Source organism: Colius striatus, chromosome 6 (assembly GCF_028858725.1).
Source record: "Colius striatus isolate bColStr4 chromosome 6, bColStr4.1.hap1, whole genome shotgun sequence".
In the NCBI taxonomy this organism is placed as follows: Eukaryota; Metazoa; Chordata; class Aves; order Coliiformes; family Coliidae; genus Colius; species Colius striatus.
The window spans coordinates 47002442-47014801 of NC_084764.1; the positions used below are offsets into that span (position 1 = coordinate 47002442).

Here is a 12360-nt window from a genome sequence, read left to right on the forward strand (position 1 = left end):
CCACCACCTTTGCCTTTAACAGACCAGACCGCATCATCCTGCCGAGTGCTACTTCCACTTCCTACACCCAATGTCATGCTTATTTACAGAACATTCGCTTACGTGCCGTTTCCTTTGGGCCACACGTCTCATCTTGGCAGAAAACTCAAGAGCTAAGTACGAATCAAGAGAGTAAATTCTGTCCATTTAGAAAAATCAGACAACTGTGGGATTGTGCTGTTTTTTATTGTGTTTTCAATGGAGAAATACATCATCTGTTTACAAAATAGCTCTTGAAAAATACAAGGAGTACAGATACTATAAAACAAAGCAAACTCCAGTCATGAGACACTACGTACATCATGCGAAAGCAACAGTCTGATCTCCAGGTTATGAAAACTAGAATTAAAAAGTCACTATACAGAGAAGTTCCAAGTTTCCAGCTTGGCAAAACTTGGGTGCAGTTACATGAAACGTTTAATAAAATGAAAAAGATTTCCCGATGTGTAAACAAAATGACAAGACTAAATTTGTGCCTGGCAATTTCGATCTAAACTCCATAGCTACACAAAATACACAGACACCTTGTACACTTCAACTGTTAATATAACCTTCTTTGAGGGGTGGACGACAGCAGGCTGCACAGGGCAAGGAAAAGAGAAATATTGTATACTAGACATCTCAGACAAATGGCGAAAAAAAAACCCTTCAGTTACTGCACAGCCTAAGTAAAAGATAAGCTACACTCTGACTTTGGAGAATTAATTTAGAAGGATGAGGGGAAGAGTGTAAGTAATTTAATTTTAACATGAAAGATGCACGTGTAATAGTATGGAGCACAATGGGAGAAGGGAGCTCATAAAACATGCTAATCGAAGTACGGGAAGTATGATTTGACATCCCACGTATTTCAGACTTAATAGTAACATGAAGTTCGTTATCTACATCTGGTACTACTGTTGGTATCCCTCATGTTCCTCAAATCCTGCTGTTCTTTGCCATGAGAGATTCAGTTCTTCAAAAGAAAAAAGTTGTTACTTTTCTGATAGAACTACAAGAACAAAAAATAGGAGCAAGAGAGCTTACTAGATGTCAAGTGCTTACTAGAAATGTGACTGTTAAAAACTCAGTGTCGTTCGGTATGTAACTGCTTCTGATGAGCCAGCTAAAAATAAAAGGTTAAAATCCTTAGGGAAAACTCTTTTTGCTTTTATTTAAAATTGGAAGCTTTTGAATGCGTACAGGACTTCTATGGAGTGTACAAAAATCATCTGACGGTTAGCGATTCAAAGGCCATCTAGACAGGTGTGGTGCGTCCCAGGCACGCCGCGTTCACTGAAACGCTTCAGTCACGGGGAAAAAGTTTGGATTTCTGCCTACGGGCCACAGGGTGTCATGACTAGGTACGGGCCAGAGGGGAACTCCAATGAGTACATGGCTTGATGTTGTATAAATAACTACTCTCCTGTATGGTGCATACAAGCTGAAAAAAACCCCAAAAAACTCAACCCCCAACCCCAAAACCCTCAACGGTAAACGCAAAAGCTTTTCCCAGGAAATAAAAGGATCAAAAAGGGATGAAGGAGTTTTGATTAGCTCAAAGGAAAGTTTATTTGCTGTTCAACTGCTGATCTGTATGCACCTTAAAACAATCCTATAAATAAAAGTAGACCACATCTTAATCACGTCCTACCAATACCGAAACTTCCCAATTACCTCCTCAATTTGTGTCTTATAACCAAAAACTTTTTTTATTTTAAAGGCTTACTGCTGCTTGATGGCAGTTGAGGTACATATACTATACACTTCGCTTTCAATGTATAGTATACCACAGAACGTCATCCAATTTGCAGATTACTTCTGTTGAAGAGATTCTCCAATAAAACAAAAAGTCTACCAGCTGAAGATCTAAAATTAGTCATACTCCAATAAAAAAGTACATAAAAGTGCATTTAAGGGATTCTTATGCCAGTTTTATCTCAATTTTGAAACAATGCATCAAACAAATTCAATCAGAATGTCAAATATGGCTACAAATAGTGTTCGTGTTTTTAAAGGCAGTAATCCTTCGAAATACTTAATGCAACTGTTGCTAACACATTAATTGTACTCCTGGCTTCACATACTAACCTGGACTTGCAACCAAGTGGTGATTTCAGCCCAGAAAGGGAAGTGCACAAAATATACCTAAATCCGTTTGCGATTATGTTCTAGTCTTGCACCCTCCGTTCTCCTTTTTTTCTAGCATTAGAAGACGACAGGTTGAGTTGGCAGATACTGTTTATGGACCCCTGAGGTTGTTTTTACCGGTTCAATCTCAACTTTATTGAATTCTTGATAACAGGAATAGGATTTGCAGGGAGAGCGGGGATATCTGAAAGGTCTGTACTGGGCGTTTTCTGAAAACAAAAGAGAAGTTTGGTTGTGCTTTAACTTCAGAAATATCAAAAGAGCAATACCTTAGTAATTGTACTAACTTCTAAAAACAAGATCTAAAGAGTTGGAAGGAATACACCAAGCAGCTATTTCCCTCACCTATACAGTCATCAGGGAAAATTTGTGCAAGAGCCTCTTTCGAAGTGTGCGTTTCCTTTTTCAACAACTACAAGGAATTAGGAAGCTCTGCAGGTAAAGCTGAGACTACTAATAACCTGCATTATAATAAAACAGAACATCCACATAGTGAGGGTACGTGATGTGTGACATCCACTACCTGATCTACACGTTTAGTATTTAAAAATCCCTTTGAGCAACTGAGTGTTAACCCTCAGCTCCTTACAGGTGAACGATGAGAAAGTCAAAGCTGTCCCCAAGTATGGGTCTTCACACATTCACATTTCACGCTGTTTAAAAGCTCTTTACAGCTACATTTCCAACTTTTCATATTAGTTTAGATTTACATGTAAAAGACATGATGAACTCTAAAACAGTGCTATATGACTGGGTTAAGAATTTCACCTTGAAAATACTCTGAACACTTTTTTTCTCCTCTCATTTAAATGACTTAAATCCTGTTCAGCGAAGTTATATCTAAAGCCAAATAAAAGAAAACACAGAAGAGGATCAATCTCAAGCTTCAGTGTGATTCATTAATTACTCACATGCTTAACAGGCCTCTATAGTTGGGGTTTGGTGTTTTTTAAACTTTGAAATACTCCTTTTCCACTGTGGCAGATTGTTTGCCAGCTCAGTAACCTGGTTCTTATGAATTGCTTCCCATGACTTATTACAAAATGTTTTCATGTGTTATAAGGGTTCAAAATTAATATAAGGTACATTTGATACATGGGAAAGGCTGCATTAAACGACTGCTCTTAACTGCTGTTTTATTAAAAAGAAGTCAATCAAGTTATTACTGACTGATGTGGCAGCAAAGCACAACGCAAGGAGGACTCGGGGCAGAACAGCTCTGCCCTCCCCTCCCTGCTGCCCCCAGCAGCTCAACGCGTTTAACGTATCCTTCTGCAACATGAGAATACTGAAAAGCTGCAGAAGAGGTCCACCATTCCTCTGCAGCTTCGAGATTACTTTTGCAAAGTAACTAATTACACAGTTTGCAAAAGCTGAAAAGCTTTATATAAACATCCCTCAACAACAGCTGAAAGAAATTTGGTGTACTAAAGAGTCTAAAGTTTTCCCTGAAACAATTTAGAGTGCTCCTGTAACATCTAGACCTTTTGCCAAACAATTTTGGTACCTGTTATTCAGTACTGCTCCTACAGTTAAACAATCTGGTAACAAATACATTGCAATAGGATTAATGGTATCTCCATTTTGCATCACTACACTTAGTAAACATCACTTAATGAGTACAGTGTGCATAAAATACTTTGTGATGGCAAAACTGTAATCAGTAGAGCACTAACTGAATCTTAAAAATGCTAGTAAAGATAAAGATGCGTTCTCTACAAGTTATTACAATACTAGGAACAAAAATTCAAGTGAATGTCACAGAAGTCAATGTCTATTTTCCCAATGCTCCTTATGCTTACAACACCTGCAGTGAAGCAACACAGCTGGCTAATGAATTGTTAAGATTACAACTTCTCCTCTGTCTCATACCAAATATCAGCATCTGACACTCTCAGCCTCTAGTAAGATCTCTCAGAGCAGCAGCTATTTAAAGCATTTGTTTCCTTGTTAGAAAGGATTATTCTGTGATGTGCAAAGCACAAAGGAATAAACTGAGCCCCTTACTTTGAAGGCACAATTCAGAAGAGCGAATCCAGCTTCGGTGAGTTTGTATGGCAAGCCATACATGTTTAGCTACAATGCACATTCAATAAGATCAATGACCATCTAAAACACAAAAATCGTGACAGTAACAACAAGCAGCTTTCCATACAATGGATTTATAATAAAAATCACACATTTATTTTAACATCTGGACTCACTTCAATGTCAGCGTTTCACCACAGATTAGCACACACACACAGAGGTGTTGTTTTTAATAACAGTACCTGAGGAGCTTGCAGAGAACTCGTCTGAAGAGTTTCTGTTTGAGAATTAACATTCACTTCTGTCTCAAGTTGCTCCTAAAAAAACAGAAACATCAACACAGTTACACCACTTTCAATTATAAAAGCTATTTATGCAGAACTCCATTAATCAGAATGCCTTAAGTTGTGTCCATACAGCACGAGAAAAAAGGCAAGTGCCAGTCTTTGCTGCGTTGATACCCATCCTTTTACAACACAGAAATCATCACACTAGGGAACATTTTGCTGGTTAGGAATCTGAAATGAACACAAGCTACATCCCCTCTCTGTTGTCAATTAACCACTTCACGGCTTTTTTACATACAGAATCCTATAGAAAGCACTACAAGTCATTCAACTCAAAGACAACAAGTGTAGTGTCAAGGAAGACCCTGTGAAAAGCTACTGACTTTGTCACAAACTCAATTGCTTTTCTGCTCCTTCTGCCATTCTGACAGAAAAATTCTCCTGCCACTTTAGTGGGTTGAATGAGCTTTCTGGACAAACAGATCAAAGTCAGCGCCAGCTTTTGAGGTAGAACAGTGGGACTGCATGGCTAAAGCAGGACAGTGGCACACTCTCATTTCATTGAAAACAGGCTGTTAGTTCAAATTGTCCTATTTAGTAAACTCTACCCTAACAAACAGGCATGTGCTTCAAGGGAGAAACGCCCACGTTTACGTTAAAGAAGTTCATTCCTGTTTCCTTCCAAGCAAACTAGGGACATCAGATTTAGTGGAGACTGACAATAAAAGCTAACAGGATGACCTATGTCTTTTATAATGGTCTGGATTCAGAGGTTCCGTTTTCAATGTTAGGGTTAACTGTTAACATGCATTTCTGCCTTCACCTGTCTTGACTTCAAAGAGATTTCAAGGTGACTACATAACAAGTTATAATTCCCCACTTAGGGGTGGGGAAACTATAAACCAAAGCATTTGAACTTTTTAATAGGTATTTTAGTTTCTCAGCATACTTCCCAGGCTATTCCCAAGACAACAGAACTTGCCCTGTGGAAGCTGTTTAAGTTCCAGGGGAGGTCTGTGTTCATAAGGCTGAAGACCAACTGACACTCTTCACCAAGAAGCAGACAAATTGTCTGCTGCATTAGAAGATACTGGAGGGGTATGCTTGAATCTCTGAAAGGCCACAACATCATACCAAAAAACTTCACCATCAGAAGAGATTTTTTTAATCTAAAAAGTGAACAAGGTAGCACCTGGCTTCAGCATTCTCAGCCCAACATGCAAAAATCCTCACGCAATACACAGGACAAAGGATGCAGGCAAAGCAAGTCACACAGCCACATCCCTGATCTGACTTAGCAAATCTAAACATCACCATTACTGTTTGCACTGTGCATAATACCGTGTGAATGACTGGTAAAAAAACCCAGAAACCCACTACATGAGCATGGACTCAGGCTCAGCTTAGCCTGCCAGTGGGTAAAGTACCATGATTCTGTTACCTACAAACAAATCTTAGTGACTCCTACAAGGAAACACAGTAGCTTTCACAGGGAAGATTCCCGATTAATATACACAGAATCGTACAGTCTAGGCATACATACCTTAGTTTCCATTTTTTCGTGATCATTCATATCTATACAGCTAGTATCTTCACTCATTTCATCCTGCTGAAATGCAAACAAACCCAGACAACATTTAAAATCATAAAGACATATTCTTAAAAAACAACAAGAGAATAAAGTCAAAGTGATTCTGGAGATCGAATTAGTTGTAAGACTTAACATGTTACACTAACAAAAAACTACTTTCAAGACAAGAATTGAGTATCTTGAGCATTTGTGCTAAGGCAGCATATGTCACATAGTGAGTGTATCAGCATAATACAAAACCTAGCACCCAAGCAAGCTGAATACATAAGGCAGAAATGCAATCAGAGTACGAAATACACACTCCATTTAACAACTTAACACACCGAAGCCTGAGGACCATCACTCTGCAGCTAACATCAATATTCAAAGTTTCAGACATTGCCACGGTATGATCTCAAAATGTCAAATACCTCTTCGATTTTCATTTTCTTGGGAGACTCTTCTTTATGGGGAGAAGAAGTCCTCTTCGCTGCTTTGACAGGGCTAGGCATTTTAGTTGCGACGTTTCCTGAAGTTCTTGGTGATGGATTTAATAGATACGCTGAGGAGAATCTAGAGATGGTAGGCTTTGGTGGTGGAGAAATGGCTGGTTGTGTGGCAGTTTGAGGAATGCTTTCATTTGAAGTACCTGTGGATAAATAGTTTTAAAAGCTTCAACAAGATGAGTTGACACAATCGTTTCAGTTCAATCACCAGTACCTCTGGTGTCTGTTGCAACCCACTGGCATCAAGTAGGCACCATGGAAGTGGTACCATCAGTTGCACAAGCATCACAACTGGAACAGCAAGCATGCATACATAGCACAATTTAGTTTCAAGCTCACTCTGAGAAGTAATTCCTGTACCAGGCACAGAGTAGACCAGCCTAGACAGAGCTCTGTGCTAATACAGATGTTAATGTTTCTGTACTCAGCCATACATATGCATCGCCAAAGGCTACCATAAATCAATTCCAAGAGCAATGTGATACTCCTTTTTTCTCTCAAACATGAAGTTTATAATTTCTTAGGCTCAGAGCAAACAATAATAGATAGGTTTGAAGTCAGAGAGCACCAGGTAAAAAGACCTAATATTCCATACATCGTTTTGAAAAGTGCTCCATATGACAAAGCTCTACTTTGTTCGTTGCCTACCTCAAAACAGTAAGTGTACACAAGGAGATGCTCCAGAATGAGAAAAATTACAATAAGGAAATGTTTCATTACTAATTATCAGGTGACTGGTTTTGTGTTTTGGTTAATCAAAAGCAAATAACTTCTGACATGCTTCCAAATCTAAAAGGCAGTCATGTCATTTCAGCACCATTTAGTACTCATGGACAAAATTCCTCACAATGATGCACCTGTGACTTACAATAAAAATCAGAGAACACTAAGACTCCACCATCCTTCACGTCACAGTGAAATAAGAGATCTCGTCTTGAAAAGCTAACCAGTTGGTCTCCTTTTCCATCTATTTCTGGCTTGCTCTTTGTATACTGCTAAAATACCATCAAAAAAAGAGGAGCAGCTGAACATTTTCACCAAGTGCCTTTGTTCTTTCACTAAAAAGTCTTCTTTTTTTTAAGTATTAAGTACTTATTTGGACAAGAGAAGTCAACACACACAGGGTAAAGAATGGGGGTTCTGCTTCCACATGAGACTTTTTCATTCCTGAAATCAATTTTATGAAGCACAAGGAGCAGAAACATGGGAGCACAGATTACAGACAGTGCCAGAAGCACCTCTTGGGTTTAACTAAAAAATGGATTCAAAAATTGCTCTTCTATCTTTAGAGAGCTTTTCCTCATTTGACCAAACAGAACTACAGATCTGCACCAGGTCATCAGAAACCTGCTGCTATTGTGAATGGAAAATACCCTAAACATAAGCAAATGTCACGGCACAAAGTATTCTGCCATGATTTCCTAAGCACTAAAGAAAGTAGTTAAATGTGTCTGTATCAAGGAGAACTTGTTACAGCTTGTGTTATGTAAAAACTTGAAACTAGAAGAAAAATTGCTTTATAAACGTTACAAAAAACCCAAAAACAATAGAAACAATTTACTCTGCCATTTTCCTTACCCCCTGAGCTTTCACTGGAATTTATTTGTGGCACAGTGACTTCAGAAGCTTGTAAGTTGGTCACAGATGCTGCTGTTACAGCTGGTGCAGGACTGCTTCTGCTGAAAAGAGAAAAAAGACAAAATGTTGAACGTACAGCAAAACTATGGTGCTGTATAATCCACCTTTCATCACACTATACTCAAGTCTGGTCACCAGAGATGACAGAATTTTATCTACATTATGGAGAAGAACTACTGATACTATGTGACAGTAAGAAGACAGCAGTGAGCACTGGCAATCTACTATCCAACCTGAGCAATGGGTGATATTTCAAATACTTAAACTGAATCCCTTCAGAGAGAGATCAACAGGAAGTTGTGTTGAAAAAAACCCCAGAAATTAAGGGAATGTCTGCCCCAAATAAGGTGCAGGGGAAAACAGCAACTGTTCTCCTGAAGGAAAGAACAAAATCCCTGTAGAAGGACTGGAACAGAAAGGGTTTTTTTCACTCTGTACACACCCCTGTGGATATGATTTCAGCAGAAGCCTGGGATTTCACGTGACAAAAAACTCCATTTTGTTACTTTCAGGAAACACAGAAGTAGTGTATTTCCAAAGCCAAGACAAGGCAATTCATACTCCAAGTGTGACACCCTAGATGTTAGAGGCTTGTTTTAATAGCATGGTCAATAGCATCTACTACTCAGTCATTTACCGAAGAAGATGACTAACTGAAAAAAGCCCTCGCCAAATGGAATAAGTTTAGTCAACTGAAGTATTTAATCCTACACGACAGCCTGTAATATATAGTTAATACTGCACAACTGTAGGAGACTGATGTTAATTTCTCTGTGTATCAAATAAGCAAACACGAGACTCTCGAAAGAAGAGAGTGAGTAGAATCCCATTTACTTGGGCAAACTGAAGTTTCGATAGGAAAAAGCAATACAGAAAGTCAGGATTAAGATAAGCATTAATATGCACACTTTGAAAACACTATGTTGACTTATGTTACCAAACTTCATATTTGCACAGGTATCATCAGTCATAGCAGTAGCACTACCGATTTCCCAGACAGAAAGCCTCAACTTCACGGTCTCATACTTTGATCCCAAGCTCACATAACTCTTTCCTCATTCTCACACCTCAGTTTCCTGCTCACTGCCTATCACAGTCTCCTACTGCAGTGCCCCCAAGTTTTTATATCACCTTGTTATTCGAAAGTGTATTCACCCAACTTTTTATTTCCACATCTGAAGTCTAATGCCGTGCTGTTCATTCCCCAAAATTAACCCTGCTCTAGTGCTCAAACTGGAAATAGGAGTGTCTTCAAGTTCCAATTTGAAACCTTCATACATTGATAACTGTAGTCTCTCACTCATGCAGTATTTGCTATGCTTTTAAACACAAGTAATTCAGGAACAGAGAGCAGCAACAAGAGTGAAATTCATCATTACCCCTGAGAACTTCCAGAACTGTTCAATGGACTCGTCTTCATAGCACTAGTAGGTGAAGGCACAGACGTGCTGTTATCACTGTCCATAGACAAGTCTAGGCTGCTGTCATTCAGAGCTGTCAGTCTGATCCCTTCTGTTGAATGCTGCAATCCACACGACAAAAGAAACAGGTATTAGTCTTAAGGGCTTAAAATCCAAAGATTCAAATGATGTAATGTTTCGGTTATGCAAAGTGTTAGCTGTTACACTTATGAGGAAAAAGAAAACGAGAGGTGATTTAACAGCAATGACTTAACAGCAAATGTCACCATGTCACCATGAATGAAAGTAAGCAGAAGCATTTAAAAATGTTGAACTTAACAGTTTTTAAACCCTTTTAACATGTAAACAATCCACTTTCCTGGCACTACAAGCACTTGCATTTTCACAGCTAAGGTACAGGCTTGTCTAAACCAATGATTTTGGAAACGTAAGATAAGCTGTCATTGTATTTCAGTGAGGGTATTTCAGGTCTGGTTTGGTGGGTTTATAGATGTTGCTTTCATTAACTTAAAAGTAATACTGATGTACACCAAAGCCACAATTGATAACAGAGTATTTAGAGACTGATTGGAACTTAGTCAGTGGAGAAGAAAAAACCTCCTCTGACCTAGCAGTACCTGAAGAGATGCTTCACTTAACGTTTACATTGTTTTCCGAAACTTGTTACAAAAGGATTTACACTTGGTTCCAATACAAGACTTCCTATTCTTTAAAAAAGCAGTTCCTGTCCAACAGTCACAGGAACAAAGCATGTCATTCAGATATATCCATAGTATGTAACAGGGGCTTAGCTATTCACGAAAACGAGAAAACTTGTCTTCATCTCAGACTGAGCCAACACAAAAAGCAGAGGTTTTGAAATACAGACTGAATTCTTAAATTCAGTGTTCAATCTCCTCCTTTCTGCCTCCACTGAAAGTACGACACATCCAACGTAACAGCTTCACTACAAATTCCACTACCTCTCATGTATGGCCACGCAGATAAGCTACATATTGAGGGAGAAAACCACGGCTAGAGAACGGGCAACTGTCAAAACTGTCAGTTCAGTCTTCCACTCCTAAGAATATACAACACCAAAAGCTGCCAAGTTGCAGGTTGAAGAATACTTTCCTTCAAATGATCCTCAAAGTAGTCAACCTCAGCTACAGCAATAAACTACCGTCCTAGACACAAAAAGGCAGCGACACATTCAACATTCTACTCTGCTTCTATTTGATGGCTTGGAATTTTTCATTTAGAGGACTTAAGAGTTTCCTGTAAGTAGCAACAATGTTAGGAGAAGATGGCTGGAGACAGCAATAACTGCTTCACTGACTGTTCTACTGGGACCACTCCCTGCCATCAGCATTCTGAGCCAAGCAGGCTGTCCCCGGGCAGGCAGCGCAGTGGCAGAACCGGCGCTGACGGGTTCGTTTCTCTCGGGCCGGGCTACACTGGTGAGTTGAGGGTGCAGTCGCAGCCACAGCACGGGATTTAAATGTCTCAAGAGCAAACTCGAGCACAGGAGTGAGTCACCCTCGAGGCAGGAGTCGCTGGGAGCAGCTGGTGGTGCCGGCAGCTATGGTAGCAACAAAGAAATGTAGTGACACAGATAGAGGTCTCATAAACACACAGCTGTCCAGGTCTGTGGCTGCAGGGAGAGCAGGAGCCTGGCATACCTAACAGACCATGTAAAGACAACACCTGTGTTTGATGCCACCAGGTGAATGACCTGCTTAGCCTGGTGGTTGAACTGAAGAATGAGGTGGAAAGACTCAGGAGCATCAGGGAGTGCGAGACAGGTTGATGGACTGAGAACCTACAATCCCCAAGATGTAAGCAGCAAGTTGAGTCTTCACAAGAAGTAGAGGAGCCCCTACTGTCCTGTAGCAAGATTAACAGAGGGCAACTAAGAGATGGAGGGGGATGGATACAGATCCCTTCTTGGGGAGGCAGGCAAATCCCTCCCAGCCTCCAACGCCTCCCCAGCGCAACAGGTCTGGGGCTCTGGAAGCTGAGGGCCAGGCAATGGAATATGAAGATGTAGGGCCACATGAGGAGGCGTCCAGGGTGAGTCAGTCACCCTCATACCTTAGGGCTGCCTCAATTAAAAAGAAAAGGAAGGTTATAGTAGTAGGTGATGCCCTTCTGAAGGGAACTGAAAGCCCCATATGTCAACTAGATCCATCCCACATAGAGGTCTGGTGCCTGCCTGGGGCCTGGATTAGAGATGTTGCCAGGAACCAACCTGGTCTGGTGCAGCCAAGTGACTACTACTCATTGTTGGTAATGCAGGTTGGTAACAATGAGGTTATGGGAAGGAGTACAAAAGCTATTAAAAGGACTCCAGGCCATTGGGGAGAACGCGAGATAGCTCGGGAGCACAAGTAGTGCTCTCCTCCACCCCTCTCATGGCAAGGAGGGATACTGAACAAATAAGAAAAACCCACCTGATGAACAGGGGGCTCAGAGGCTGGTGTCACCAACACAACTTTGGGGTTTTTGACCGTGGTGAAATTTTCATGACGCCTGCTCTGGTGGCAGATGGAGTTCATCTGTCTTAAAGGGGGAGAAGGATCTTTGTGAATGAGTCAGTGAGGCTCACAGGAAGGGCTTTAAACTAGTTTTGAAGGGGGAAGGGGATAAAAACAGGCCCCCTTCAGCTGAGCCTAAGGGTGGCAAGCCAGTGTCAGGGCTGAATCCTACACGATCGGCTTCCTTCTTGAGATGCCTGTGCGCCCATGCACACAGCATGGGGA

General features: G+C 40.5%; 1 protein-coding gene across 6 annotated transcripts in view; it reads right to left on the bottom strand.

Annotated features, from left to right (window-relative positions):
- Nucleotides 1-206: 206 nt before the first annotated feature.
- PAPOLA (poly(A) polymerase alpha) overlaps nucleotides 207-12360 on the bottom strand; it is a 44903-nt gene continuing 32749 nt past the window's right edge. The window contains exons 17-23 of one of the 6 annotated variants that reach the window (XM_061998931.1): nucleotides 9578-9720; nucleotides 8139-8236; nucleotides 6486-6703; nucleotides 6028-6093; nucleotides 4440-4514; nucleotides 4177-4245; nucleotides 207-2378 (exon numbers count right to left, since the gene is read on the bottom strand). In XM_061998931.1, the coding sequence (XP_061854915.1) occupies nucleotides 2283-2378; nucleotides 4177-4245; nucleotides 4440-4514; nucleotides 6028-6093; nucleotides 6486-6703; nucleotides 8139-8236; nucleotides 9578-9720 (765 nt within the window). In that variant the 3' untranslated portion in view covers nucleotides 207-2282. Of the gene's footprint in view, nucleotides 2379-4176; nucleotides 4246-4439; nucleotides 4515-6027; nucleotides 6094-6485; nucleotides 6704-8138; nucleotides 8240-9577; nucleotides 9721-12360 lie in introns of all 6 variants that reach the window. The other 5 variants (XM_061998930.1, XM_061998929.1, XM_061998935.1 and 2 more) reach the window with 5 other exon arrangements.